Here is a 26933-nt window from a genome sequence, read left to right as displayed (position 1 = left end):
TGCAGTGTGATTGGTCTGTGGATCAGAGGTCCCCCACCCCTGTGCTACAGTTGGCTTTTTACATTGTGGATGGGTGGAATGCAGCAAGAGCTGCAACAGTACCTGTCTGTAATGTTTGAACCTCAGGTGCATAGTTATTTATGGCATGACGCCCATTCCACACTGAGGGTAGGTAGGGCTTGCCCAGTAGGGCAACTGCATGGATGAAAACTTGCAAGGTTTTTTGTTCCAAATCCCTCCTTGCCCCTTAAACCCTACTTCCTCCACCAAGAGAGGGTTATATCATTTAGGAGCTAGTAATTTAAGATGTATGTGCATGTGATCACACACAGTCTTTCTCTCTCCCAGCCCCCTCAATATTCTGCCATGGTAAATACTAATGGAAGAGAGTTTCAGGTGAAACTCCTGTTTGTAGTATTTGACTTGTAATGTTTTGGTAATTATTATTGTCAAACCAGAGGTGATAAACCCAAGTTTTTTATTATGTTTCTGAGGGAGGGTGGCAATAGATGAGGTTTATTTTTCCAGAGTAGATAGTTATAGAATAGAATTGCAAGCCATTATCTAAGTACAAAACTTTGGGGCCTGGAAAGGAGCTTGTGTATGTGTGAAGGAACAAGAAGATTCACTGGAGAAATAGGCAGGTCACAGCTTAATGGTTACAGTTCACAAGTAGCAAAGCATTGAACACAAGCAAGAATCCACTTTCTGACAACTGTTACAGTGTCAGAAACTGCCTGTCTGCTGGGCAGAAGTAGGGACTGAACCATTCTGTGGGGATTGCAGTTATTGGCATTATAGACGTAGAATGTGCATAGCTTTTAAATTTTCTTGTAAATGTTTTTAATTCTGCTGAGTTGTTTGGCTACCTTGGACTCCTTCGAGAGGAAGGCTTTGATAAAATCAATAAATAGTAAATTATACAATAGACTTGGCATGGTTGGTATACACTAATAGAAAGTTGGGTTAGTGTCCTAATATGGCTCTAATAGTACACTGGTACCTCGGGTTACAGACGCTTCAGGTTACAGATGCTTCAGGTTACAGACTTCGCTAACCCAAAGATAGTACTTCGGGTTGAGAACTTTGCTTCAGGATGAGAACAGAAATTGTGCTCTGGCCGCGCAGCAGGAGGCCCCATTAGCTAAAGTGGTGCTTCAGGTTAAGAACAGTTTCAGGTTAAGAACGTACCTCCAGAACGAATTAAGTTCTTAACCCGAGGTGCCACTGTATTATCCTAGCCAGCATACTTTGCAACTCCTGCTGTAAGGCGTGTAAAGTTAAGAAGTTTATCCAAATCTTCAAGATAGCCTTGAATTTTCCCATATTATTCTTTTCAACAAAATGTTTGTATTGAAAAGTGTAACTAAACTTACTTTTGTTCCTCAGCATCCTCAACCCCTGGAATTATAGCTAAAAATGGATCATGGTCAGTTCTATATCTTTAGTCATTTTCTTTCTCTCTTGTGTGTCAGTGCCCTTTCCTTTCACATGTGAAATTTACAGGTTTCTAGTGCTGGAGGAAAAATGTAGTACACACTTCTTAATCTCCAGATAAATCACTGGTGGTGAGCCCCCAGACCAAGGGTAGGCAACCTAAGGCCTGTGGGCCGGATGCGGCCCAATCGCCTTCTCAGTCCGGCACACAGACGGTCCGGGAACCAGCATATTATTACATGAGTAGAATGTGTCCTTTTATTTAAATTGCATCTCTGGGTTATTTGTGGGGCATAGGAATTGGTTTATCCCCCCCCAAAAAATATAGTCCGGCCCACCACATGGTCTGAGGGACGGTGGACCATCCCATGGTTGAAAAAGGTTGCTGACCCCTGCTCCAGACCATGGGTCCTCTGCTCCACACCTGACATTATGCAATGTTAGATGTGAGGTAGTTAGCCATGACTGCAAAGGAACAATCAGTGCACTCCTGGTTGTTGTTCTGCAAGTGGGGCTTGCACTCAGCACCTTTTAGATTGGGTGCCAAATACAAGTCCCACTATGATGATTCCGCTTCAGAGATCATGGGTGCAGACTTATCTTACCAGAAGCTTTCAGTGCTGAATTTAAACACCTGATCAGTTCCTTTGTGCAGTATCCCTGTCATGTTTGGAGTTTGCTTTCAGATGCACAGTGCTTGAGTCTGCAAAGAAATAATCCTCCTTTGCAGTCATGGTTTTATGTAAAGCCAAAGACAGAAAGAGGAAGAATCTAGAGGGTGCTTGGGGGCACTTCTGATTATTCATTTGAAATGATGGCATATGCCAGGTGATTGCCAGATGTGTGGCTCCACTCACCTGTCAAAGTTGCCCAGAAGGAGTGGGCCAGTTTTAGATCCAGTCCATTGGCCAAATACATTTTCCTAGTTGGATCCAGTTGTATTCCTGACATAAATAGTCCAAAATGCTTGGCTGCCTCTGGGATTGCAAACTAGCATGATATTGGAATTACTCATATTTTAGAACATAAAAAACTGAAAGTAAGCAAAGAAAATTCATATAGTTACTTAATTTTCAGTGGGTAGCTTCAGATCAGTTGAGTTTATGTTTAATAATTGTATTGACGCTTTGAAAAGGTAGTAATTGCAGTAACGGGGGTTTGGTGATTATATTTATGGGGCTGCGGGGGAAATGAAAATTGAGCAGTCAGCTTGGGTAAGCCTGGTCTCGTTCTCTCTTCTCGTCCCCCCCTTCAGGAGATGCTTTTACAGACACTTCTACAGTGCAGTAGGGAGGAGTGTCAGGAAAGCCTTTTGCATGAGTGGCTTTCTGGATACAAGCTTATATTTGCATGTAGAGGTAACACTGGAGTTTAGCATCCTGAAAGTTTTACTGAAAGCACTTTTTAGAACAATAGTTGTTTAATTTTGTTTCCTGCTCATTCTGATTTTGCATGTGTAATTTGGGTGGCTTAGTAGCATTTCAGGTCTGGATATCTGAATTGTCTTCGAGAAAAGGAAACAATTGGAATTTCCCTTGAGCTATTCAAGGTATGCAGGATAGGAATTGGAAATGGTGTCAAAATGTGTTCACTGAGTTTTATGTGCCTGAATCCCCACCCCATGCTAAAGCATTATTTAAGTGGTTGCATTGCACCATATTACAGGTAACGCAGCACTAAATTATACAATAGTGTATCTGATAACAATACTGCCAGCAGTACCATGGAGAAGGAAATTAGATTTAAGTTAAATCAGAAGTTCAGTAAATCAGTGTGAATTTGCATCTTTCTTAAACTTTGTCAAAACTGGGTGGGTGGGTATTTAAGTTATTTTTATGTTGGCTTCAGTACATGTGTTTTAAAGGCAGCTGAGAAATAAAAAAAAACCCCAACAACTATAAAATCAAACGACAGTAAAGAGTAAAACTTTTACAGTAAAGCAGCCCAAAAGCACAACAGCAGATAAAGCCACACTCAGCCAGAGATTCAGAATGCATGTAGGAAAAAGAGTTCCTTCTGGCACCATAAGGAATATTCCAAACACAGAGTGCCACAGCTGAGAAGATCTGCACTTTCCTAGCATACTAAAGATGGGGCACCCAGAGAAGGACCTCAGAAAATATTAGTGTATGATAGGTTCATGTGGGAGAAGATGGTTCCTTCTTCAGATTCCCAGGTCTCAAGCTCTATAGGATTTTAAGGATAAGCCACCGGCATTTTGAATTGTTTCAGAAGTAAACTAGCAGCTAGCAAAGCTGTTGGAGAACCAGCAGGTATGTTCTCAGTGGCCTGACCAGCTTAGGCGAACAGCAATGTTTGGGGGTAACTGAAGGTTCCAAGTAGATTTCCAAGTGAGCAGAAATCCAATAAATGGCTGTAGTTTAATCTGGAGGTTATCAGAACATGGATAACAATAGCGAGGAGAGGTTCCAGTTAGTGAAAGGAGGTTTTTGATACTGATTCCAGTTGGACCTCCAAAGCTGGATATATTTATTCATTTATTTTTAATTTATGTTAATAAATATCAATACTCTAACAACATAAAACAATATGCAAATAATTAGAGGTGATAGTCTATCACTTATATATATGATCATAAGGCTCCTGCCTACAGCTGATCTTCCAAAAAGCAGTTGCTTTTCTCCCCTCCCAGTCAGGATTGGGAGAGGAGGAGATAAACACCTGTCTTTGGAAAGATCTTTCCAAACAGCAAGCATTTGCTGTTCTCCTGGTCTTTGGAATGATCCTGTATGCTGGACTCAGTGCTTTTGGAAGTAGCAAAGAGACTTGCAAAGCTGTGAGTTTGGTAGCTGGGTGGTCCTGCCCACCTGTCAGCCATGTGATATTGATCCTTTAGAGCAGGCATCCCCAAACACGGCCCTCCAGAAGTTTTGGGACTACAACTCCCATCCCTAGCTAACAGGACCAGTGGTCAGGGATGATGGGAATTGTAGTCCCAAAACATCTGGAGGGCTGAGTTTGGGGATGTCTGCTTTAGAGCAGGTATGTGAAAACCTATAGAGGAGCTGAATATCAATAATATAAATTTATACCAAGTTTCTACTGTACAGGAGTGTTGGCCTGAGACACTAGTAATAGCAAAAACAACAACAACAATTTATTATTTATATGCCACCCATCTGACTGGGTTACTCCAGCCACTCTGGGCTGCTTCCAACAAATTAAAACGCAGTAAGACATCAAACATTAAAAGCTTCCCTATACAGGGCTGGTAACACTGCTCAGTGGCATCTTGCCTAAAAGGGCTCCTGAAAATAAAGAAAATAAATGTGAGAGAAACACTGTGAAATACATCTTTATTGCTTTGTTCCTTTGGTTGGAATTATTTTTTCCAAGCCAGACTAGTGTTGACAGGTGAAATTTTCATGCACATTTGTAGCTGAATGTACTGTTAACTTAATGCACTTACAGTGTATATATAGCTTAATGATTACTGTGTGATGTTAAATGTTCATTCTCTAAGTACATTTAAAGTTTAAGTCAGCCTTCTTCAACCTTGGCCTTGGTGTTTGGGGCTGATGGGAATTGTAGTTCGACAGCAAGGATGATGTAAGTCACAGTAGATTGGTTTAACATAAAAATTTAAATAGCTAGCCTGATTTGATTTGAACCACTCTTCCTATTTGTACCCCCAAGTATTTCCTATTCAAAAGTTTTTAAGTGCTTTTACCTTTTGTGCCTGAGAGAAAATGTTATAGAAGTTCTCTTACTGGTGTAGTGAAAGTCAAAACTGTTAGTACTAAAATAATTTTAAAGCTTTCTTGGATTAAATCCTGACCTCACTGATCTCAAAATGAAGAGTGGAGCTGATTTATGTTCAGTCAAGTTTACAATGCCTACAACAGAGATGGAAAACTCTGTTGTAAAATATATCACATTATTTCCTGCTGTTGCTAAAGGGTTCTAACCAAGAAGTCAGTTACCCTGCAAACATACTAATGAAATGGTTGTAAAAGCTGTTCAGTAAAGAGAAAGATGGTGGAGTATAAAAATGGGCACTGACTAAATCTTTACTCTTCTAAACAGAAGATCAGCAAAATCCAGAAGCAGAAGCCCTTATTCATCAAGGCACTCAAGATCTCGCAGTAGGCACAGAGTATCAAGATCCAGAAGTCGGCAGTCGAGTATTTCTCCTAGTACTCTGACTCTAAAAAGTAGCCTGGCTGCAGAGTTGAATAAGAACAAAAAAGCTAGAGCAGCAGAGGCAGCCAAGGCCAATGCAAAAGCTTCAAACACATCTACACCTACAAAGGGAAGCGCTGAAAATACTGGGCTGACCATTCCTCAAGCGAACAATGTGAAGGAACTGAAGAAGATAAAAACTGAACACGTACCTTCCCCTTCAGGTGGTACAGTCTTGAAAAATGATAAGGGAAAGGCTAAAGTCCCTGTCCAGGAGACGAAGGGGGAAAACAATTTGACTGTAGAGAAAGCTGCTAAGCAAAAAGTTTTGGTGGCGAAAGAGAGTAAAGCCACTCCTGTTAAGCCACCATTGCAACCTGCTTCCGTGAAAGAGAAAAGCAAGCCTCACCCACCGAGTGTAGCACCTAAGGAAAAGGATCGCAGTGTTTCACTAATAACCTCCACGCTTCCACCCCTGCCTCTTCCACCTATGCTGCCTGAAGATAAAGATACAGATAGGTGAGTTGTAAAATACTTAACTTTCTCTCTTAAGACATAATTTCCACCTGGAAATTGCTTGGGTTTTGTTTTTTTAAGCTGATGCTGATAAACCATATGTAAGGGGGGAAATAACCTGACAACCTGATTACTGTGACTCCAGGTATGTTGTAGGTGTTGTAGACAAAATATTCCTGAACTGTGTTTAGGACTTTTTCTTGATATCCACAGACCAGATAGCAGTCTTGGGACCGTAAGGTGAAGGGTGATTGATTGATAGATAGATAGATAAATAAATAAATAAAGGAAGGAAGGAAGAACAAGGAAGAAAGTGTATAGAAACATTTAATTTGAATAAATTGATTAATAAAATCAAACCAAAACATCTACCAATAGCTGTACATGAGATAAGACTGATAAACCTAATGTAATAATATGGTACGTGTGTATATGAAAGCATCAAAGATGTTTCAGCCTCAAAAGACCCTCAAGTCAACAATTTAAAAACAAAGTCGAACTAGCTAAGAAGTTAAAATTCTTGCAACATTAGTGGTACCTGGAAAATGCACAAGTTTATCTGGTATTCAAACCACCCAAAATAAATCATAATAGCAAGTCATATTTAATCTTCCTGAACATGGGCGTAGCCAGGATTTTGGTTAGGTGGCAGACTTTCATGGGGGGGGGGGCAGAACCTCAGATTTTGATTGATTGTGGGGGCAGCTACCTCCCCTGCCACCGCCACCGGCTATGCCCATGTTCCTGAGTTGTGTTATTGCTTATTGAGGAATCACACTTATTTATCCATAGATACAGATCCATTCAACCTGTGTACAGTACTGGGGGAGGGGGGAGTGGAAGCACTCTACAGTCAAACCTCGGTTCTCGAACGCCTTCATTATCATACGTTTCGGCTCCTGAACACCCGGAAGTAAATGCTCCAGTTTCCAAACATTTTTCGGAACCTGAACCTCCGCCGCAGCTTCCGCTTGAGTGCAAGAAGCTCTTGCAACCAATTGAAAGCCGTGCCTTGGTTGTCGAACGTTTCAGAAGTCGAACAGTCTTCCGGAACGGATTACGGTCAACAACCAAGGTTTGACTGTATATGGAATAAAAACGAATAGAGCATTGGAAATACCATTATCTCCCGGTTATTCCAGAAGATGCTAACTTTGGCGTTACAACTGAATTTTACCATTATTTATTCCATGTAAACTTAAGACAATTTAAAATTCAAGGTTTTGAGCCTTTGTAAATATAGCATTTTAAAAAAATTAAACTAATAAGGGGGGCATTGAAAAAAACAAGCACCTTCAAACTGGAAGTTTGTTTGAGAACCTTCCATGACAGCCAGTCTTAATCTGTCCTATATACAACATGCAGGTAGACACTGAAGAAATTGGTTTTCATATGCTATGGGGCAGGGCTGAGGAACCTTTCTAGCCTGATGGATTGCCCTACCCACCTGTCAGCCACCTGGCATCACAATTATGTTGGGTGACCTTTCCAGCCTGCAGGGGTCTTCAGAAATCCGCTCAGAGTGCTACCTTGCCCTGGTGTTTGAAAAGGTGTTTGCAGACATTGTAGGCCAGGTGATCAGCAGCATCTGTAAACATCATTTTGGCCAAGTCCTGTCCTTACCTGCTCATACTTGATGTCCTATATGGCATTGGCTGGAGGGTGGGTGGGCAGGGCTTGGTAGAAATGGCCTCACAGGTCAAATGGAGAGACCGGGTGGGTCTAATTACACCCCTGCTATAGGGAGTGTAATAGCCAAATAAGTTTCAGAAAAATAAATAAATAACAGATAATACCCAAATTAGCTAGAGCTCCCTATAGATCAGAGTTGTGTTGAAAAATGGCTATTATTTAAATTTTGGAATGATTAGGCAAGTGCTGTAGCCTCAAATGCTAGTATAATATTAATATTAGATTATTAATATTATTAACATATTTGCAAATTTGATTTCCATTTGCTTATGCCTTCACATATTCAAAATTAATGCTCTTCAAAATGTAAATCTAGAGAAGGCTGTACTATGGAAAACTGACTTAGATTTCTGGCATCGGATTTTGAAATAGGAAGCTACCAAAGGTTTGTCTATATTTCTCTAGTTTTCAAGGGAGCATTTCTGTGAAAGCTGTTAAGAAAGAAGTGGAGAAGAAATTGCGTCACTTGCTTGAAGATCTGCCACTGCCACCTGAGTTGCCTGGAGGAGATGATTTATCCAGAAGTCCAGAAGAGAAAAAAACACCAGTGCAGCCACATCTTAAAAAGAGACCGAAGTATGCACAAAGTTTTTCTTTTGTCTATAATACATGTATTTCACTTCCATAGCGTATCACTTTAAAATCTCTGTTTGAGCTATTGAATATAAGAAATGCTGGTAGCTTACTCATAGTAGGATTCGTAGGATTCTGTTAAGGCTTCTTTTTAATATTTTACTCATTTTAGGAAGTAAAAGGAGCTAAAACTGAAGTAGGTTAGCATAATTGTGATTGCATGTACTTTTAAATCTGCCAGTCTAGATGCACTGGCAAATTGTAAATACAGCTAATGGAACAGCCTTCTTTCATTTCTACCAGTTGTGTGCTGCCATTTCATTATACCGACATAACAAAGCTTTATCACCATTTTGCACTTAGATCTATAGGCAGGAATATATGCCTTAAACATATATTTAATCTTCAGTATGCCTCATCACGCCCATATCATAAGTGTTTCGAGTGGCTTGCTGAAATAACAGATTATAGCATGCGGTTTTCTTCATCCAGTAAATTTATTATAGTGTCTGATTTCTGAGTAACAAGGAGTGTGACATACATGCAGGTCCTGCTTACCTGAACACAGTGCATTCCCTGGAAATCCTTTTGTTAGGCAAGCATTTGCATAACAAGTCCAACTAGCAAATTTGCATTTGCATAACAAGTCCAACTAGCAAAAGAGAGGCAAAGGAAGAAAAGCTGATTTGTCCCATCTCCCCTGCTCCCTGATTTGTCCAGGCTCTATCCCCCCCCCCCCCCCCGGTTTCTGCCTGAAAATGGCAGCTGCTGACCAGCAAAGCATGAACAAGTAAGGAAGTAGGCAAACTCTGGCTGTTTGGATATCTGAATGAGCCGTGTGTGTACTGAGGTTCGGGCACAATTCTTTGTATTTGGACAAGTAAATTTGAGGATAACAAGCAGATGGATAGCAGGACCTACATGTAGGAATAAAGAGTGAAATATCTGAAATGGGTAATGAAACAATTTAACAAGTCATATTGGGATTTAAAACACCCACCCACACCTGCATTTGACTGGTACAGGTTGAGATAATGTATCCTTTCATTTCTCTGTTTTTCTACGGAAAGAAAGATATTGCATCCTGAGTTTCTTTTTAGTTTTCCCACAAAACAGATGATCCTTGTTTTGTATTAGAATGCTTTTGAAAATCTGCTCAGTATCAGCAGTAAATGCAAACCAACACCCCCAGGGATGCATGCAACAGTCATAGGGGTTTAAAAGAAATTGCAAATGACAGTTGTGGTTAATGGCAGCATTTGTTTAGACTGAAAATAAATGCTGAAGTCATAGTATGCACAAAAGAGCAGATACTCTAAGGAGAATTTTTATTAATATTTTCTTTTTTATAATTATCATTCATATTACTCATGGAAATGGCTCAAAGTGACTTATAAACATAACAATAAACACAGTCAGTAAAATCTTTTAAAAAACCCAAAAATACATCTATACAATATTATTATATAGATATGGAAATGCACTCAAGTTGCATTTTACTGTCTGCTAGGATATGTGGACCACGCCATGGTGAAACAAAGCAAAAAGAAATTGACTGGGGGAAACGCTGTGTTGATAAATTTGATATCATTGGCATTATTGGAGAAGGAACTTATGGGCAAGTTTACAAAGCAAGAGATAAAGATACAGGTAAGCTTTCAAAATCAATTCACATAGAAATAGCTGACTTTGAGTGTGATCACCACAGCATGTTTTGTGTTTTTGTCAAGTTCCTGAGCATATATTATGCAATTATTCTCCACAGCTGCAAGACAGTACTTGAGATGATTGTGTGTTTAGGCTACAAGCCCTTAAGGAAAGTTCAAGAAGCTGTGACTCTTCACACTTCTTCCAGTGTGCGGCTTAGTCCATGGATATAGTAAAATGTGTGGAATTGAGCATGTGCACCATCAGACTGTGGAACCCAAGTGCAAATATTCAGTGCAGAAGTATTGAATGCGAAAAGGGTCAGTTATGGACTTCAAGTGCTTATTGAGACAGGAGGAGGAATAGAAAGTTGGGTAAATAATACTAGTGCTAAAATAAACGTGTGACATCCAGCTGTATCCAAATGTTCTCTGAAGGGTTGGGGAACAGTCCAGCGCAGCTGGGGTTGGGGGGACAAAGGGATGAATAGAGTAAGGGGAGACTTATTATGTGAGGTGACGTTCCCACACAAACATTGAGTGTCTCCCAATCTCTGATATTTGTGGAATAAATGTATTGCTACCTTGCTGTGGAGTTGCAAAATGCTGGAGTTGATGGACCACATGTGATCTGGAGGTGAAATGTGAATTTACACCATAGTGTTTGCACAGACCTTTCATTCTAAGCTTTTGTAATGGGCCTTGTGCTCCGTAGCCACAAACAGGTTCTTCCGACTGCTGGATCAACTTAAGTGGGCAAAATGAAATTTGGGGGATCACATCCATACAGAAAAGCATATGCGGAACATCTTCTCTGAGTGATGCCTTGCATAGTGGTTTGCAGCAGAGATTGCTGTCATGCATGTTAAAAGGAAATGAGAAAGTGACATTGTGGTAGTAGAAGCAATTTTAACTTGTTTTATTTGCATAGTGATTTGCATACTGAAACTGCTTAAATATTCTCATTTTCATTTTCTATGCAGTAAATTTCTGTTTCAGTTTTATAAGATACCTGATAGTCTCACATTATACAAACAGCCACAGGAAATTCTGAATTGAATGCAATTACATCGTTATAGAATAAAAACATTATTTTATAGGGGAAATGGTGGCACTGAAGAAGGTACGGTTGGATAATGAGAAGGAAGGCTTTCCAATTACAGCTATTCGAGAAATTAAGATTCTTCGACAACTTACTCACCAAAGCATAATCAACATGAAGGAAATAGTAACAGATAAGGAAGATGCTTTGGATTTTAAGAAAGACAAAGGTATGTAGACTACTGTTGTGTTAACAGTCCTGATTTGAATGCACCTTATTTGAGAGTAGCATGAACATTTATTGAGCTGTAATGTAACTTGCACACTTCTTCATATGTATACATGGTTTCTTTTGAAGAGACATGCTATAAGCCTTTGCCCACATTAATATGAGCAAGGTAATAGCATCCTATATACTATTCAGTTTTTCTCATTGAATTGGCATTTTTAAAATATATGCCTTGCTAAAATATATTTATCCCCCTTTTCTGAGCTGTAAAGATTTCTAGGAAAGTGAATACCCACAAATACAACAAAATCACAAGTAATGCAATTACTATAGTATAGGATTGCCATATTTCAAAAAGGAGAAACCCTGAAAGTTGTTGCGATTTTTCGGTTGACTTCTCTAAGATCCAGGACAAAGCACCGCCTTTTGGAAACACCCGCCAGAGGTCAATTCTGCCTTTGAAATCCGAGACATATGGCAGCCCTATATAATAACTTCTGGGACGTGTGGCAAAACAAAATCCTAGCACTAAACAAAAATCACCAAGGACATTTTTTTGAAGGGGTGTAGAAACTTTTCTCACTTAAGTGATCCCCCATGTTAACCCACTAGAGCTTTCCCTTCCCACGGCACACAACTCCGAAGCTCCCTTTTCACCTTCCCAATGCCATTTTTAAGCCGAGTCTTTCTTCTGTTCTGCAGGCCCACTTTGCACCAGCTTTGCACCTTCACTCCCATATTCATGTCTCCTCCTCCTTGTACACCATCCACTCCATGGTAACTTCTTGCATATTCACACACATTGGAACTACTAAGCTCTCTTTGCACCTTTCACCCAATTAGAAAGCCACTTCCTCCTATTCTGCAGCCGCTTTGGTAGCCCTGTTTTCACCTCCACCCTCATTGCGTGGTGAGTTCCCGCCCCCCACCAGGATAAATAAAGACACGAGACACCATAATATAAGGTTAATTGGGCGAATTAGGCCACAACTTTATTGAATTCAGGAATGAGAGGCATTGGCTTAGGCATTGGTCCTAACGACTATCCGGCTCCAGCCCATTTGCTGGAGACACGGGGAAGGGTTAACACTAATCGGGGGAGTCTCCCGCCGAGGCACGTCGACTAGGAGCTCCCCCGGGTCACCGCTCTGGGGCGTGCCTTTGGCCCTCACCTCCATAGGCTTCGGACAGGGCCACGCCCCCCCGGAGTCCTTTAACAGAAGTGTAGTCCAGACCACACGGAGGACACATGGTTAGAGAAGGCTGTATTAGAGGATGAGTAAGTAGGGTCAACCTTTTAGCCAAGTTGTGATCTGAACTCACTCAGATCATTACTTTGGTTCCTCTTTTGTTTTAAAAAGCTATTCTTGTGTCTAGTAAATCTTTGAAATGGTTCCTTGTTTGATTGTTATTTTGGGAGTTAGAGGGATGTTGAGAAATTTTCTGTGAATTTTCCTTAAGCATTTGGCTAGAACTTGGCTGTGTCACTTCTTTGGCATTCAATCCTCTGTCTGCAGCGCACTTGCTCTTTGCTCAGGGCACACTAGTCTATCTCAGTTAGGGTGGCAGTGGCATGTGGCAGACAGATGGTTGCAATGGAGAGTTGCACTAGGTAAATTTGATCTTCTCTTAATCTTTGACTTTGTGATTTGGTCTGAAAAGTTTCAATGGCTTTTAATGGTCTGGGCTTTGGTAAGAGGGTTTCTGTATCCACCCCCTCTTGTGCAGATAATGGTTAGGTAAAGTAGGCTAAGTGGAAGCACTTTATTTTGTTTATGTAACAATTAGTTTGTTCAGGTTGGGAAAATATGTAGTACTTGAGCTTTTATTTTAATGAAAGATTTGTCAAAATGGTAAAAAGCTGCTTCAGAAACACAATTCAGAAAGCATTGAAGAGATAACGACTTAAAAAAGTATGGATTCACGTTAGTCTAATCAGTTTGCAGTCATGTGAAACCCTAAGGCTAAAGGCAAAGGTTACCGTATCCTGCAGATTTGTTCTTGAAAGGATTTACAGTCTTTGTCCTGTGAATCAAATGTAGTGTTCATGAACTTTTCTGTTTGTTTGAGTTCTAGCAAGCCGATATTAGCGCAAGCCTGAAGCTTGGAAGGTTTTACTGACAGCAGTCATGCAGCTATCAGAGGATGCTTCACTGCAGAGTTCCTTCTCTGTTCTCATTGTACATGAGTTGCTTTACTTGGCTCTCTCAGAACTAATGGGAAGTCTGTTAGGGATTGGAGAATTCAGTGTAACTGACCCGTCATTAAGAGGCATCTCTTCAGCTTTTATTCTGTAGAACTGTGAATATAAGTGACTGGAGTTAGACGAAGTACAGTAATCATGAAATGGCTTCATCTTTTATTTTAGCAGTTGGATAACCTTAAGCAGTGAGTTCAATGAGGTTATATACACGCTGTTAAATAGTTGTGGAAGCATATCAAATGTATATTAAGATTCTTGAGGGGAAAAAAACATCTTTCAGTAAAGGTTTTTGGGATTTATATTCAGTTTAACTCTGTATGTTTTTACTGGTTGGATCTTGATTCATTTTACAATGGAAAAAAAGAATATATTTGAATGTTAGCTGACTTGCAGTGATACTAGACCTCGGAGTGTTTTGCAGTTTCCCATTGCATTTCAGCAAGGTGAAAAGTGTCCTATAAAGATACAACACAATATCTAGGAACATAGGAAACTGCCTTATAGAGAGACCATTGACTCAACTACCTCAGTATTGTCTACACTGACTGGCAGAATTTTCCAGTATCTCAGGGAGATTTTATCTTGCCACAACGCTGATGGAGCCCTCAGTATGGCTTATAATATGGCCTTGTTGAAATAGAAGATAGCTTACCATTGTGGAAAAAGACCTGTATGAGCTTTTGCATATGTGATGAGGAGATAAAAACCTCTTCTTTAAAACTAACCGGTTTTCTATGATGGGTGAACCTGGAGAACTGTGATTTATTCTAACAATTTTTGTGTGTGGAAACAAATTAGGATATCAAACCATGGGTCCCCTGGAAATGGGTACAGGAGTTTAGATGGGACCAGACTCAAAATGTAGAATTTTGTTGTGGGTGCCATTCTAACATCCATGCCTGTAATCTCCATTATCAAAGCAGATAACAATTTTGTATACAATATATCTTTGCAATTTCTCTCCTCCAACTCCCATGAAAATAGGTGCAGAGGTAAAGATTGGTATTCCAACTCGAAATGTAGAATAGTGTCCTGAATAGGTTTGTAAAATCCCTCCCTCTCCAGAAATATGTTTAAGAAAGATATGCTTACTTACGTTACAGCATTTTGGCAACACATGTCAAAGTAGTGAACTGAACAAATCTCATTTTAGTGCATGGAATTAACAGTTGTCTTCAAAAATTAAACTAAACATGAAAAAAATAATTTCCCTGCAGGTGCTTTTTACCTTGTGTTTGAATATATGGATCATGACCTGATGGGGCTCCTAGAATCTGGCTTGGTTCATTTTGATGAGAGTCATATTAAATCATTCATGAGGCAGTTGATGGAAGGCTTGGATTATTGTCACAAGAAGAATTTCTTGCACAGAGATATTAAATGCTCCAACATCTTACTAAACAACAGGTATTCATTCAGTTCTGTATACACAGATATTAGAAATGCAAAAATGTCTTGATAAATCATAACTTGCATTAACACAGGTTGATAAAGAGCTTGCTAATAGTCTGATGATGAATAGGCTGATGACAGTCATCCACCAAAGTTTATGTCATAATAAATGTGTTTGTCTTCAAGGTAGAATAATAGAATAATAGAGTTGTAAGGAACCCCAAGAGACATCAGGTTCAACTCCCTGTAGTGCAAGAATTGCAACTAAAACATCCCTGACATATGGTGCTTCAAGACTTTTGTTTTTACTAATACATGGCTTATGCTGCAATTGGATTTTATTTGCACTGGTGATACACTTCTTTTAAAGCTGCTGAGAGCTACTTCAGACACTACGATACACACTTTCTCCAAAGACACCTAACAACAAACAATTCAGTCTAGACTTGGGTTATTATAAGAAACGTTGTTGCATTTTAATAGCACTTTTAATTGTATGAACTTCATAGTTGAATCCATATAGTTTAATCCACATTTAGTGTGCCCTTTTTGGCCGCTACTAAAAACATACTTGTTTAGACAAGCCTACCTAAATGTTTAGAAAGTTAATCTGAGTTTTAGTCTATTGTTACTTTACTTTCTTGAAAATGTTAAATTGTTGTTGTTCTTATTGATAATTTGATTGTTTTTATCTTTTTGGTAAAGCACTTTGAGGTTGGTTTGTTTTTTTACAGTCAAACTGAGTATAAATTTTATGAAATAAATAAATGCAACTGCTTATCTTGTTAGAATACTCACAGGTATCAGGCTTATATAAAGACTGAATCATTGGTTCACCTGGAAAGGCTTGCTGCTGAAGTCTGTAAGAAAATAGGCTTCTAATTTGGAGAGCTAAAGTTCCTTAAAAGCAAATATAAAATTACAAAATACCTAAAAGCAGAATCTTCCAAAGGCTTATTATTCCTTTGATTTCACTTTATACATGCCCTAATAATGGTAAAACAATTTCATTGGATGCCAATACTTAATGCATCAGGAAAATTTTCAAACGAATGTACAATGGCAAGGAAATCAATATACCAAAAATAAACTGAAAATATTAATGGAGCCCTTTACTCACTGTATAGTTGCCATCAAGTCAACTATTCCCCAATTAATCTCCCCTGACTAATACATTTTACTGTTGCAGTATTACGTATTGGCAGATGAAGTTATTGTCTTGCCATGTTCGGGCATTTTAAATTGTATTGGGTATATAAAAATGAAATTATTATAAGACTAGGAAGTCTTGGCAGGATTATGTTTTTAGGTATTTTGTAATTATCATTAGCTGTAAGGCATTTCAAATGAGCTGGTTCGTCTTTAAGCTTGAGTTTCTGCAGAATGGATCTGGAAAAACAGTAGGACAGGCAGTGGTGAATAAACTTTTTTTGGCAGATGAATATTTTAGTAGTAAGTTGGATGGATACCTTTGGGTATTCAAACAAGATACATAGTTCTAAGGATTAAACCTGGGGCAAGGAATCTGATATGGAATATTTACTTTCCCTTTTCTGCTGGCCAAATTTAACTGGTTGACTAATTGCCTGGCATCACAGTGCTATCAGGCGATTATCTTCAGGACTTCAAAGCATCAAACAGGTCTTGGAAAGAGTCTTTAATGGTGCTTGTGGGAGGTAATCTCAAACCTTCTTACTGCAGGGATTGGCTGTGGGATCAAATTTCCCATGGGGAAACTGGAACCATCTGGTGTGGGGGGGTTGGGCAAGTGGGTATGGTTTGGGGAAAACAGCCTTGTGGACTAAATGGGGACTTGGGCTGGGCCAAACTGGACCTGCAGGCTGGTGGTTCCCCACTCCTGGATTAAAGCAGTGAGCTATACATGCAGTGGTTGCTTAGATATTTCTCTTCCTTACTCAATTAATTCAAAGAGTTTTACAGTTGTTTCCTCAACTATATAGTGAATTCCATGTACAATATGATTGCTGGGAACAAATAGTGATATTGCCTTGGTGCCATGAATGAATGAATGAAATTTTATTTGCATCAGCCGTCGGCTGTAGCAACAAAAAGCATTGCGATATACACAGAACAAAATAAAAGTCAGTTACCGTATTTTCCGCTCTATTGGACACAGTTTTTCCCCTCCAAAATTTGAGGGGAAATGTGTGTGCGTCCTATGGAGCGAATGCAGGCTTGTGCCATAGCCGCACCAACCCCTCCGGCAGGGAGAGGCTGCACGGGGCTATGGCTTCTTTAGCCCTGCGCAGCGTCTCCCGGCAAGGAGAGGCTGCACGGGGCTAAAGGGGAAGCCAAAACAGCGAGCGGGATCCATCCCGCTCGCTGCCTTGGCTTGTTCCATAGCTGCGCGCAACCCCTCTGGCAGGGAGAGGTTGTGTGCAGCCTGTACGCTGCTCTTTGGGGCTGGGGGGGATTTTTTTTTTCTTGATTTCCCCCCCTAAAAACTGGGTGCGCCCTATGGTCCGGTGCGCCCTATGGTGCGAAAAATACGGTATATAAAACACTGTTTAGGGTTCTGAATCAGCAGTCAAATAGTGGACCTTATTCTGATTGCCCCAGCTAGAAACCTTGCAGCCTTTGCAGTCATCTGCGCCTCTTGATCTGCCAGGAGAAACGACACTGTGGCAGTGGGTTGTGCGACCCAGAATGGCCAATAAAAGAGGCCGTGTGTGCAGGCTTCCCAGCTGCAGGCATCTGCAAGACCTCGTGAAGCAGGAAATGTGGACCTGACCGCACTGGCTGCCAATTAGCTTCCAGGCCCAATTCAGAGTGCGGGTTTTTGACCTATAAAGCCTTTAATGGCTTAGGACCGCAATACCCGAAGGACCGTCTCTCCCCATATAAACCATCCTGGACTCTTTGTTCATTATCTAAGCCCCTTCTTCACGAGCTGCCTCCATGTGAGATCCAGAGAGTGGCAACACGAGAATGGCCTTTTCTGTAGTGGCTCCCCATTTGTGGAATACTCTATGTGCACAATACCTGACATGCTATCAGTCCACTACAGTAAGAGAGGCATGTTTCTGCATGTGCACAATCTTAAGCATTTGAATGCAGAAGAGTGGAACTACAGTGGTACCTCGGGTTACAGACGCTTCAGGTTACAGACTCCGCTCACCCAGAAATAGTACCTTGGATTAAGAACTTTGCTTCAGGATGAGAACAGAAATCACGCGGCGGCATCAGCAGGAGGCCCCATTAGCTACAGTGGTACCTCAGGTTAAGAACAGTTTCAGGTTAAGAATGGACCTCCAGAACGAAGTTCTTAACCCGAGGTACCACTGTATGTTCTCTGTTCACACAAAGCACCATTTCTGCACATAATGGGATATGCCCATAGAACTACGTCAGTGGGTCTTCTTTGTTTGCAAAGTTTATTTTTATTTATTTAGAAAAGTTTTATAGCTTAATTTTTAAAACATCTCTTAAGTGGTAGGTACAGTATATACATAAAGTAATATCAGTCTCGCGGCATGTGAAGTGGAGGGGGCAGGAACAGGACCCACTGCTTACAAGACCCCAGAGAGTTGCTGTTGCAATTGGTAAGGAAGTAAAGGTGGCTTACTTGGGGTTTATCTCTATTACTGCTGCACTGTTGTTCTGTAATTTTTTGTTTCTATTACATCATTTACCTGTATTATATATTGTTTTAACTATACAGTATACCACTTTGGGTATGCAAGTTTGAAAGTGGTATGTAAACAACCCACCATGTTATAAAACTTAAAATGACCCATCTGAGGGTTTTTACCGAAGGTCTTGCTGTCATAACATGAAAGTTGTTTCATAATATTAATAATATTGTATGGAAAACTAACCAACTTAGCCATTTAGAACTTTAAGTAGGTTCTTTAAGTATTTCTATCTATTGTGATACATGCGCTAAGTTTTAGTTCATAAGCATTAACATCTGCTACAAATTCTTTTTTTCATGCAGGGATTTATATTTTTTTCTGATTTCATTTCCTCACAGCCTTTGTTTAGATATTTAAAAATTGCGTAAAATCTTTATTCTTTCCACTAGAGGGCAGATCAAGCTTGCAGATTTTGGGCTTGCTCGGCTGTATAGCTCTGAGGAGAGGTAAGTCTAATACTAAGTCCAAAGCTACATGTCAGTTTTTCTTGACAGTGTTTTGAGAAATTCCTCATAAGTAAATTTTAAAAGCCAGGTGAACCGTTTCAAAAAGTTCTGTAATAAAAGTAGCAGAAAATAGTTATAGGGTTGAAATGTGTCCTCTTTTTCCAGGACACGCCCTCTTTTTCATGAGTAGAGTTCTAATAGTGAACCATAGTTAAAAGTAGAGGTTGGCAAATATGTTCTCTTTTTTGCTCTTCAAAATATGGCAGCCCTAGTTATTTTCCATGGCTTTAACCCATTTTGCTTATTTATGTGGTTTTATATCATGTGAATTAATGACTCTTGAATTAAATTCTTAAGCTTTTTAATAGTCTATAAAAACCTCAGTTTGTTAGTGTAGGTCTGATTTGCTGTGTATACCTTTTTAAAATGGATATACTTATGTTTGGAATATATATTATATTATTCCACTTGTATTTAAATTACATCACACAATTATGTTACTTATTGTTAATTTTGGCTTCTTTAAAATATTATTATATAGCTTTTCAGAATACCACTTCAAGAGAAAAATAAAATGCAAATTATATATTCCTATTTAATCTAAATGGAGAGAGTTGTTCCATAATGCTGTTTACTGATTCTCAAGCCTGTACCTGTATTAGTTCAGTGGCCTTAACTTCATGACCATAGGAAAGCCTCACCTGTGCTGTAACCATTTAGACCAGGCTTCCTCAACCTCGGGCCGCCAGATGTTTTGAGACTACAAGTCCCACCATCCCTGACCACTGGTCCTGCTAGCTAGGGATCATGGGAGTTGTAGGCCAAAAAACATCTGGAGGGCCGAGGTTGAGGAAGCCTGATTTAGACTGCAGGTGGGGTGGGGTGCTCATGCAATTGTATGACCCTCCACACAAAAGAAACAGCCCTGCAGCAGTGTGCACAACACAGTGTTTGAGTGCAGGGTTCCAGCTAAATCTTTTTAACAGGCTTAGTTCTTATGAATGTTTTATGAAAACCTATTCTGTGAGCCCCCTATTCTACCTTGAAGCGGAATATTTAGATAGAGATACATAACTACTGCCTCTGTGAGAATTGGACCTATGCTTTTAAAATTGCTTTCTTCAAATAAGTAGCAAGGGCATAAGGGATCTTACTAAGAAATCTCCGTTTTCTGTAGACATATAGTATTTATAGATATAAAATGGAGGTCTTAACCTGGTGGTGGATGCTTATAAAGTCCATTCAGAGCCAGTGAACTTCAAAATGTTTTGGTTTCAAGCCAGTTCAAGATAGGTTTCCTTCTGTGTTTTGAATTGCTTGGGAATTAAGACTTGTATAGTATGTAACTGAACTGAGAAGATAATAAAATAATTGTGGTTATTTTGAGGCATACAAATGAGCACATTGTTTTTTAAGGGTTTTTTTCTACTTCTGAGTGGGATCAGGAGAACTGATTATCCCCCCACCCCACCCCAGTATTTTGAGTTACTCATAGTAATTCATTTTTTGAGAAAATTCAAATTTGTTTTCTTTTCCAGTCGACCATATACCAACAAAGTTATCACTTTATGGTACCGTCCTCCTGAACTTTTATTGGGAGAAGAACGATACACACCTGCCATTGATGTCTGGAGCTGCGGGTAAGGCTTTTAATAAAAGCAGAATATTTTGCAACAACAAAGTTGTTAAAATGCTATTGATGAAAATGTTCTGTCTGTTTCTCCTCTCCTCCAGATGTATCCTGGGTGAACTTTTTACTAAAAAACCAATATTTCAAGCAAATCAGGAACTTGCTCAGCTGGAGCTGATAAGGTCAGTTGTCATTTATAATGTTGGGTCTGTAACAGTCCCTCAAGCCCACAGTGAAATGTGCAGCTTGGTAGTGTTTAAAATAGTGAAACTGAAGTCCTTTCACAGGAAGGGAGGACTGACTTTTTTCCCTTACACAGGCTGATGCATACTTAGGAAGAAGTAACATTTATTTTTCCTTCCCATGTCCTTTTGTTGTTGTTGTTGTTGCATCTTCTGAGTTAGAAGATTTGTGGTGGCAGCAGTAGTCATATTAGCCTTTGCTGCATTTTGAATAGTGAAATGAATTATTATCCACAGAACATCTTACGTTAGGCCTTCCTAGAATCCCCAAGTCAGAGGAGGTCTCAATCTTGACTTCTAATACTACGAAATATGGAAGAACATTGATCTCTCTCTGTAAGAGGGCAATTTTCTTTTTCCTCTTGATACAGTACTCATAAAATAAAGGTTGTGCTCCAAAGAATGAGCCACTAGATGTCACTAGAGCATGTTCCAAAAGTGAGAGATGAAATGTTTTGTTGTTGTTGTTTTATCTATCTTAAAATAGCTGCTTGTCTCTTTTGTTGAACATTGAGAATGGATTTGATTCATTTCATTAACATGATGATGAATACCTGAACCACCTTCAGTGTGATAACTTACAATAGTCATCACACTTGGGCTTCCCAGAGGCATCAGGCTGGCCAACTGCGAGAACAGTTTGACTAGGTGGGCCACTGGCTCCTCTTATGCTAGCAGATCTTGTAGTACTAAAACTGGGCAAGAATACTTGAGATGATTTAGGTTATTATAAAATTTCCCTTTTTCTTCTGTGCTGTAGAAGAATGAGCCTATCACTCATTATGTTTACCTTCTGTTACATCAAAATATATTGGGCATGGCACAGATCAGTCTGTGTCCAAGTATTTCTTCCTGTACCTTGATCCTAAGCACACATACCCTTGTACGAAACCTCACTCACTTGCCTAGTGGCAAAATATGTAGAAGAGAACCGCTCCTCTGTTTATCTTTTAAAATGCAATAGCTTGATGTAAAGTCAAGAGAGTAACCGGAGTTACCATTTCACCAGTTTCCAACTTGGATAACTTAACTGTACAGTTAATATTAGCTAATAATAACCAATGTTTTGAGTTTCATCAAGTCTCTTCTCCACATCACCTTAATAGGCCTAAAACCAAATGGTCTCTTCGTCATGGGGTATTCTTATTTGCCAAGTTCATTATCTTTGTATTTCTCTTCAGTTGCTTTATTTAAGTTTATAAGGTTCCAGGCGAAGGGAAATAGTCATCACATTCTCATTTTGATTCAGTATTTTTTACTCGTACCTTTTAACCTTAATATCTGCATGCATTCATTCAATGTTTTTCATACAGCCGCATATGTGGGAGTCCTTGTCCTGCAGTATGGCCTGATGTGATAAAACTGGCATATTTCAACACCATGAAACCAAAGAAGCAGTATCGTAGAAGACTAAGAGAAGAATTTGCTTTGTAAGGAATGAGCTACTAATTCTGGTTTTTTTCCTTCATTGATTTTGTTGAGTCAGAATTTGGCTTCTGTTTTGTCAAGCTATTAAAACTGTGCTCTTAATATTCCCCTGATGCGTCTGCAATTGGTACAGTTCATAATATCGTTAATGCTGGTCTGTTCTTTTTCATGGATTCTACCCTCCAGTATATGCAGTATGTGCCTGTACAGATCCATCAATCTATATAGCCATTAACTCTAGCCAGGAAGCTGGTACTTGTGCCCCTTTCCTCAAGGGGAGATTTTTAAAAATTATGTGCATGCTTTTAAAACTTATGAAAGGATTCTTAAAATTTCATTTTATTCAGTTAGTTTGGAACTCCCTGTAACTTCCAAAGCAAGGATATTATAGATAGAAAGAGTTTTCCATTCAGCTGGCTTCAATTTTGAACTGTTCTTTTAGTTACTGTGTGTCAGCTGAATGGATAAGCCAGCAGGGCTATCCAGCTTTTCCATGCTGACACAGCAGACATAGGTGAGGTATGGCAAGCACATAGAATGCTACAGGTGGGCTCCATTGGCACGCTGCTTAAAATGGTCCTAACATATTAAGAAAATTAGGCAAAAACATTTATCCCCAACATCTAGTTTATATTGTGGAAAACAATCATGAGAACCCTCACATGCTATCTAAGGCTTATTCATTTTTTCTAGTGGTCCCACTTCTTTGCAATCTCCATGTTTGGAAATGTGACACCTGTTTTAATACCTGCCTCTCCTGATGCTGTTGAAGACACAGGAATTCTTTTTGTAAACCGCTTTGATGTTTATGAAATATGGTCATGTGCTTATACCTTATGTGCTGTAAATTGCAGTTGTGCCTAAGTTTGTTAAATTTCTAAGATGTTTGAATTTGCTCTTCTAAACCCAGTTAACTTTGAAATATCCTGTTTTTGTAGTTGCATTTTTTGTTTTTCTGCAAATCTGGGAACTGCCACTGAAAAGCAGCATATAAATGAAAATAAATTATAAGCCTATGCTGTCAAAGGAATTTGAATTTGTCCTGAAGTCTATAGCATGGAGTCCTAATTGTACAGTAAATTATAAAACTAAGTTCACCAAGCCAGTAAGTTAGAAGAGGTGGTTGAAAACACACAAAATTGAACTCTGATGAGAAATTACATCACTTTATTCATCTTCTTGACAGCATTCCCGCAGCTGCACTAGATCTCTTTGATTACATGCTTGCTTTGGATCCCAGCAAGCGCTGCACAGCTGAACAGGCACTTCAGTGTGAATTTCTGAGAGATGTGGACCCTTCAAAGATGCCTCCACCAGAGTAAGTACCCCTCTCTAGAGTTCATTTGCTACAGAAACAAGACTTTAATACTTCAGTTCTACTAGTAGGTGTCCTGTGATGCACGTTTTCAGTTTTTCTGCAACTGGGTGTGTGTATAAAATACATTATGAGCATACTGTTGAAATGATGCTTCTAAACTTCATAAAACTTCCAGCATTTAATGGCTCTACAAGTAAGGAGTGTAGCTTTGGTATACAGTTGACCCACAACTTACCGGCATCTAATTTGTGCAAGTTCACTTATTAACACTCTTGGCCGATCAAAATAAAACAAAAGTGTGTGTATCAGGGTGTGTGTGTTGGGGGGGGGGGAATAGTGGCAATCTCACCTGCCATTGTACACACTTTGGGCAAGCATTTGGAAGTGCAGGGAGAGAGTGTTTTGACTATACAGTGGTACCTCGCAAGACGAATGCCTCGCAAGACAAAAAACTCGCTAGACGAAAGGTTTTTCCGTTTGCGATTTGCCTCGCAAGACGAATTTCCCTATGGGCTTGCTTCGCAAGACGAAAACGTCTTGCGACTTTGTTAAACCATTAAAACCGTGCTTCGCAAGACGAAAAATTCGCTAGACGGCAAAACTTGCGGAACGAATTAATTTCGTCTTGCGAGGCACCACTGTATGTCATTTTGGCCTTCGGCACTGTCCCTAGAACATAACTCCCGTATAAGTTGAGACTGCAATACCTGAAGGACCACCTCTGCCCATGCAAAGCGTGACTCTGCTTTCATCACCTGAGACCCTTCATGTGCTGCCTCCACGTGAGGTCTGGAGGGTGGCAACACGAGAATGGGCCTTTTCTGTAGTGGCTCCCTGTTTGTGGAATGCTCTCTCCAGGGAGGTGAATAATTTCCTCTTCAATCAGGCCTTCTGCTAATTAATATTCTACAGACTTATAAATGTCTCTGTGGGAAAGGAGAGTTATTGGTTTGCTGTTTTACTTGTTTAAATCCTGCGTTTTATTCTGGGGGGGAGGGGGGAGGACAGACCCTATGACTTCCTTTGAACAAGCAGGTTCATTCTTGAAGCCAAGGTTTGTTCTTGGCTTAGTCCTTGTAGAAATAAACTATAAGTGTTTGTTTCTATGTAACACAAAGCCTGTGGTTTGCTTCTCAGTTTCCGTTAAGGTAGAGTGAAGAGAGCTTGATTTGAGCAGTTGACATGAGTATGCTTCATACGTACAAGACTATGGCTTACTGTTGCATGTGAATGGGGCCAGTGTGCTTCTTCTGCACACATGATGGAGAAAAGAACAAACTTGAAAAGATAATGTACAGGCAGACCCCCCCTTTGTTAACTTAAAAGAATTTTGGCTACATCTAATGTATGAGGAACATGACCAAAAACATTTGCCTAAATGAGAAAGGTCAGCTGAGCTTGGCACCAAGATACCTATTGAGTGGTGGAATTCATACCTCGTATCTTATTGCTGCAAAGCTCCTTAACAGCAAGTATTATCCTGTGTTGAACAGTTTTATTCCTGGTTTTTGTTAAGAAATGAAGGACACTGCAAAGCAGTGCCACAAGTTGGATGTTTTTGTTTCGGGTATGAGGTCTTACTGACTCATCACTAAATCTCAGATGTTTTGATCCTTTTTTTTTTTTTACAGCCTTCCTTTATGGCAGGATTGCCATGAGCTATGGAGTAAGAAGCGCAGAAGGCAAAAGCAGATGGGCATGACCGATGATGCAACTAAAATTCCAAGGAAGGATTTGTCCTTGGGAATGGATGACAGCAGAGCCAACACACCCCAAGGCCTGCAGACCTCTTCTCAACTGAAAATGCAAGGCAGTTCTAACATAGCACTTGGTCAGTAATTTCTTATTGTTTAAATTCATGTACAGTTTCCCAAACAAATCTGCAGGGTAATGAAATTTAACTTTGGGTTTTATAACAGTTTTTCTACAGGCAACCTGTGTATGTGCAGTCACATTCAGCTTGGTATATTTCTGTTGTAAGACAAATGTGGGTATGTCCCATTGACTTCATGTGAACATGTTTCAGGAACTGACACCTTTGTAAAGAAGCGACTTGTCACCAGATACCTTTAATGTGTCTGCATCTAATGCAGGGATCGGCAAGGTTTACCTCGCCTGGGCTGGTTCACTCCTGCGGAGATCGCTCTGTGGGCAGGATCGCGTCGGCACAGATGCGATTTCCGGCACCGCAGAAGCCAGTCCCCGCTCCACGCTGTGCGGGGTTTAGCGCGGGGGCTTGCCAAGCGGGCGGCTTGGTTCAGGGGTGGCTCGTGGGCCGTTTAAATGACCCTCATGGGCTGCAGATTGCTGATCCCTGATCTAATGTCTTAGCTTCATTATCAGATTTGCCCAGTCAGCCTTGAAAATAATCAAGAGGAAAGGAAGATTGTTCGCTTTACCTTTTATTGTTGCAGCCCATAAAGGAGAACAGTAATTGACATATTTTTGTGCCAGACACAGGGAGCTGATCCCTTAGGAATTTATTGTCCCTCTTCTTTGCCACTGGAGTATTTATCTATTTTATTTATCTATTGCATTTATATACTGCCTTTTTCTTCCAAGGAGCTCAAGATGGCGTACATGGTCCTCATTTCATCCTCACAACAACCCTGTGAGGTAGCTTAGCCTAAGAGATTCTGACTGGCCCAAGGGAGCTTCATGGCTGAGTAGGGTTTCGGACCCTGGTCTCACTGGTCATAGTCCAACACTAACCATTACTCCACGCAGGCTCAGAGTGTAGATCATGCTGAATATGCATATTATCTTCTAGCAGAGAAGAGGGCTTACACAAAATGGCGGTTGGCTCTGCATAGTCACCTGGTGGCAACAAGTAATTTTTTTAGCTTCTATCTTGAGAATGTGTTTGTGTGTGCCCATTCAACCACCCACCATAGCCTTTCTGGGCTATTCCATGATTTCTTGCCCACATGTCCTTTATGTTCAGTGACAGGTAGACGCAGCAAGCTGAACAAGAGGTAAGGTCATTAAGGATAGGGAAGTGTGGGTTTGCAACCAGACAACTAGGAATGTTTAGGAAATGGTGAGAGAAAACCATTCAAGCATGTTTTCCTTTGTATGTCAAAATTTATTTTCAGATTATATGGTCATTTTGCTGAGATAGTACCTTTTCCCAAGTGTAATGTACAAATTCATTTAATTTTTCTTGTTGAAAAACCCATCTGTGCTGGTGAATGCAAATATACACCTGATTTATGAGCTTCAGGTATAAGAGGAAGAGAGTGAAAACTTAGAACAATTACTGTTCTGTGAGTTTGGATATAAAAGGAAAACAGAAACTTTCATTCTCTCCCTCTCTAGAGTGTGTAGGATGCTCATTATGA

General features: G+C 40.0%; 2 protein-coding genes across 2 annotated transcripts in view; one reads left to right on the top strand and one right to left on the bottom strand.

Annotated features, from left to right (window-relative positions):
* YAE1 (YAE1 maturation factor of ABCE1) overlaps positions 1-26933 on the bottom strand; it is a 131189-nt gene that overhangs the window by 51207 nt on the left and 53049 nt on the right. The gene's annotated exons all lie outside the window — the stretch shown is intronic.
* The window catches only part of CDK13 (cyclin dependent kinase 13), a 35792-nt gene that overhangs the window by 3795 nt on the left and 5064 nt on the right, over positions 1-26933 (top strand). The window contains exons 2-12 of the mRNA XM_082192710.1: positions 5485-6099; positions 8194-8364; positions 9872-10011; positions 11108-11278; positions 14698-14887; positions 18918-18974; positions 20513-20614; positions 20709-20786; positions 22160-22276; positions 23461-23592; positions 25224-25423. Of these exons, the coding sequence (XP_082048836.1) occupies positions 5485-6099; positions 8194-8364; positions 9872-10011; positions 11108-11278; positions 14698-14887; positions 18918-18974; positions 20513-20614; positions 20709-20786; positions 22160-22276; positions 23461-23592; positions 25224-25423 (1973 nt within the window). The remainder of the gene's footprint in view (positions 1-5484; positions 6100-8193; positions 8365-9871; positions 10012-11107; positions 11279-14697; positions 14888-18917; positions 18975-20512; positions 20615-20708; positions 20787-22159; positions 22277-23460; positions 23593-25223; positions 25424-26933) is intronic.

This window comes from Podarcis vaucheri (genome assembly GCF_965113315.1).
Source record: "Podarcis vaucheri genome assembly, chromosome: 12".
Lineage (NCBI taxonomy): Eukaryota > Metazoa > Chordata > Lepidosauria > Squamata > Lacertidae > Podarcis > Podarcis vaucheri.
This window is presented reverse-complemented; position numbering and strand designations above follow the sequence as displayed.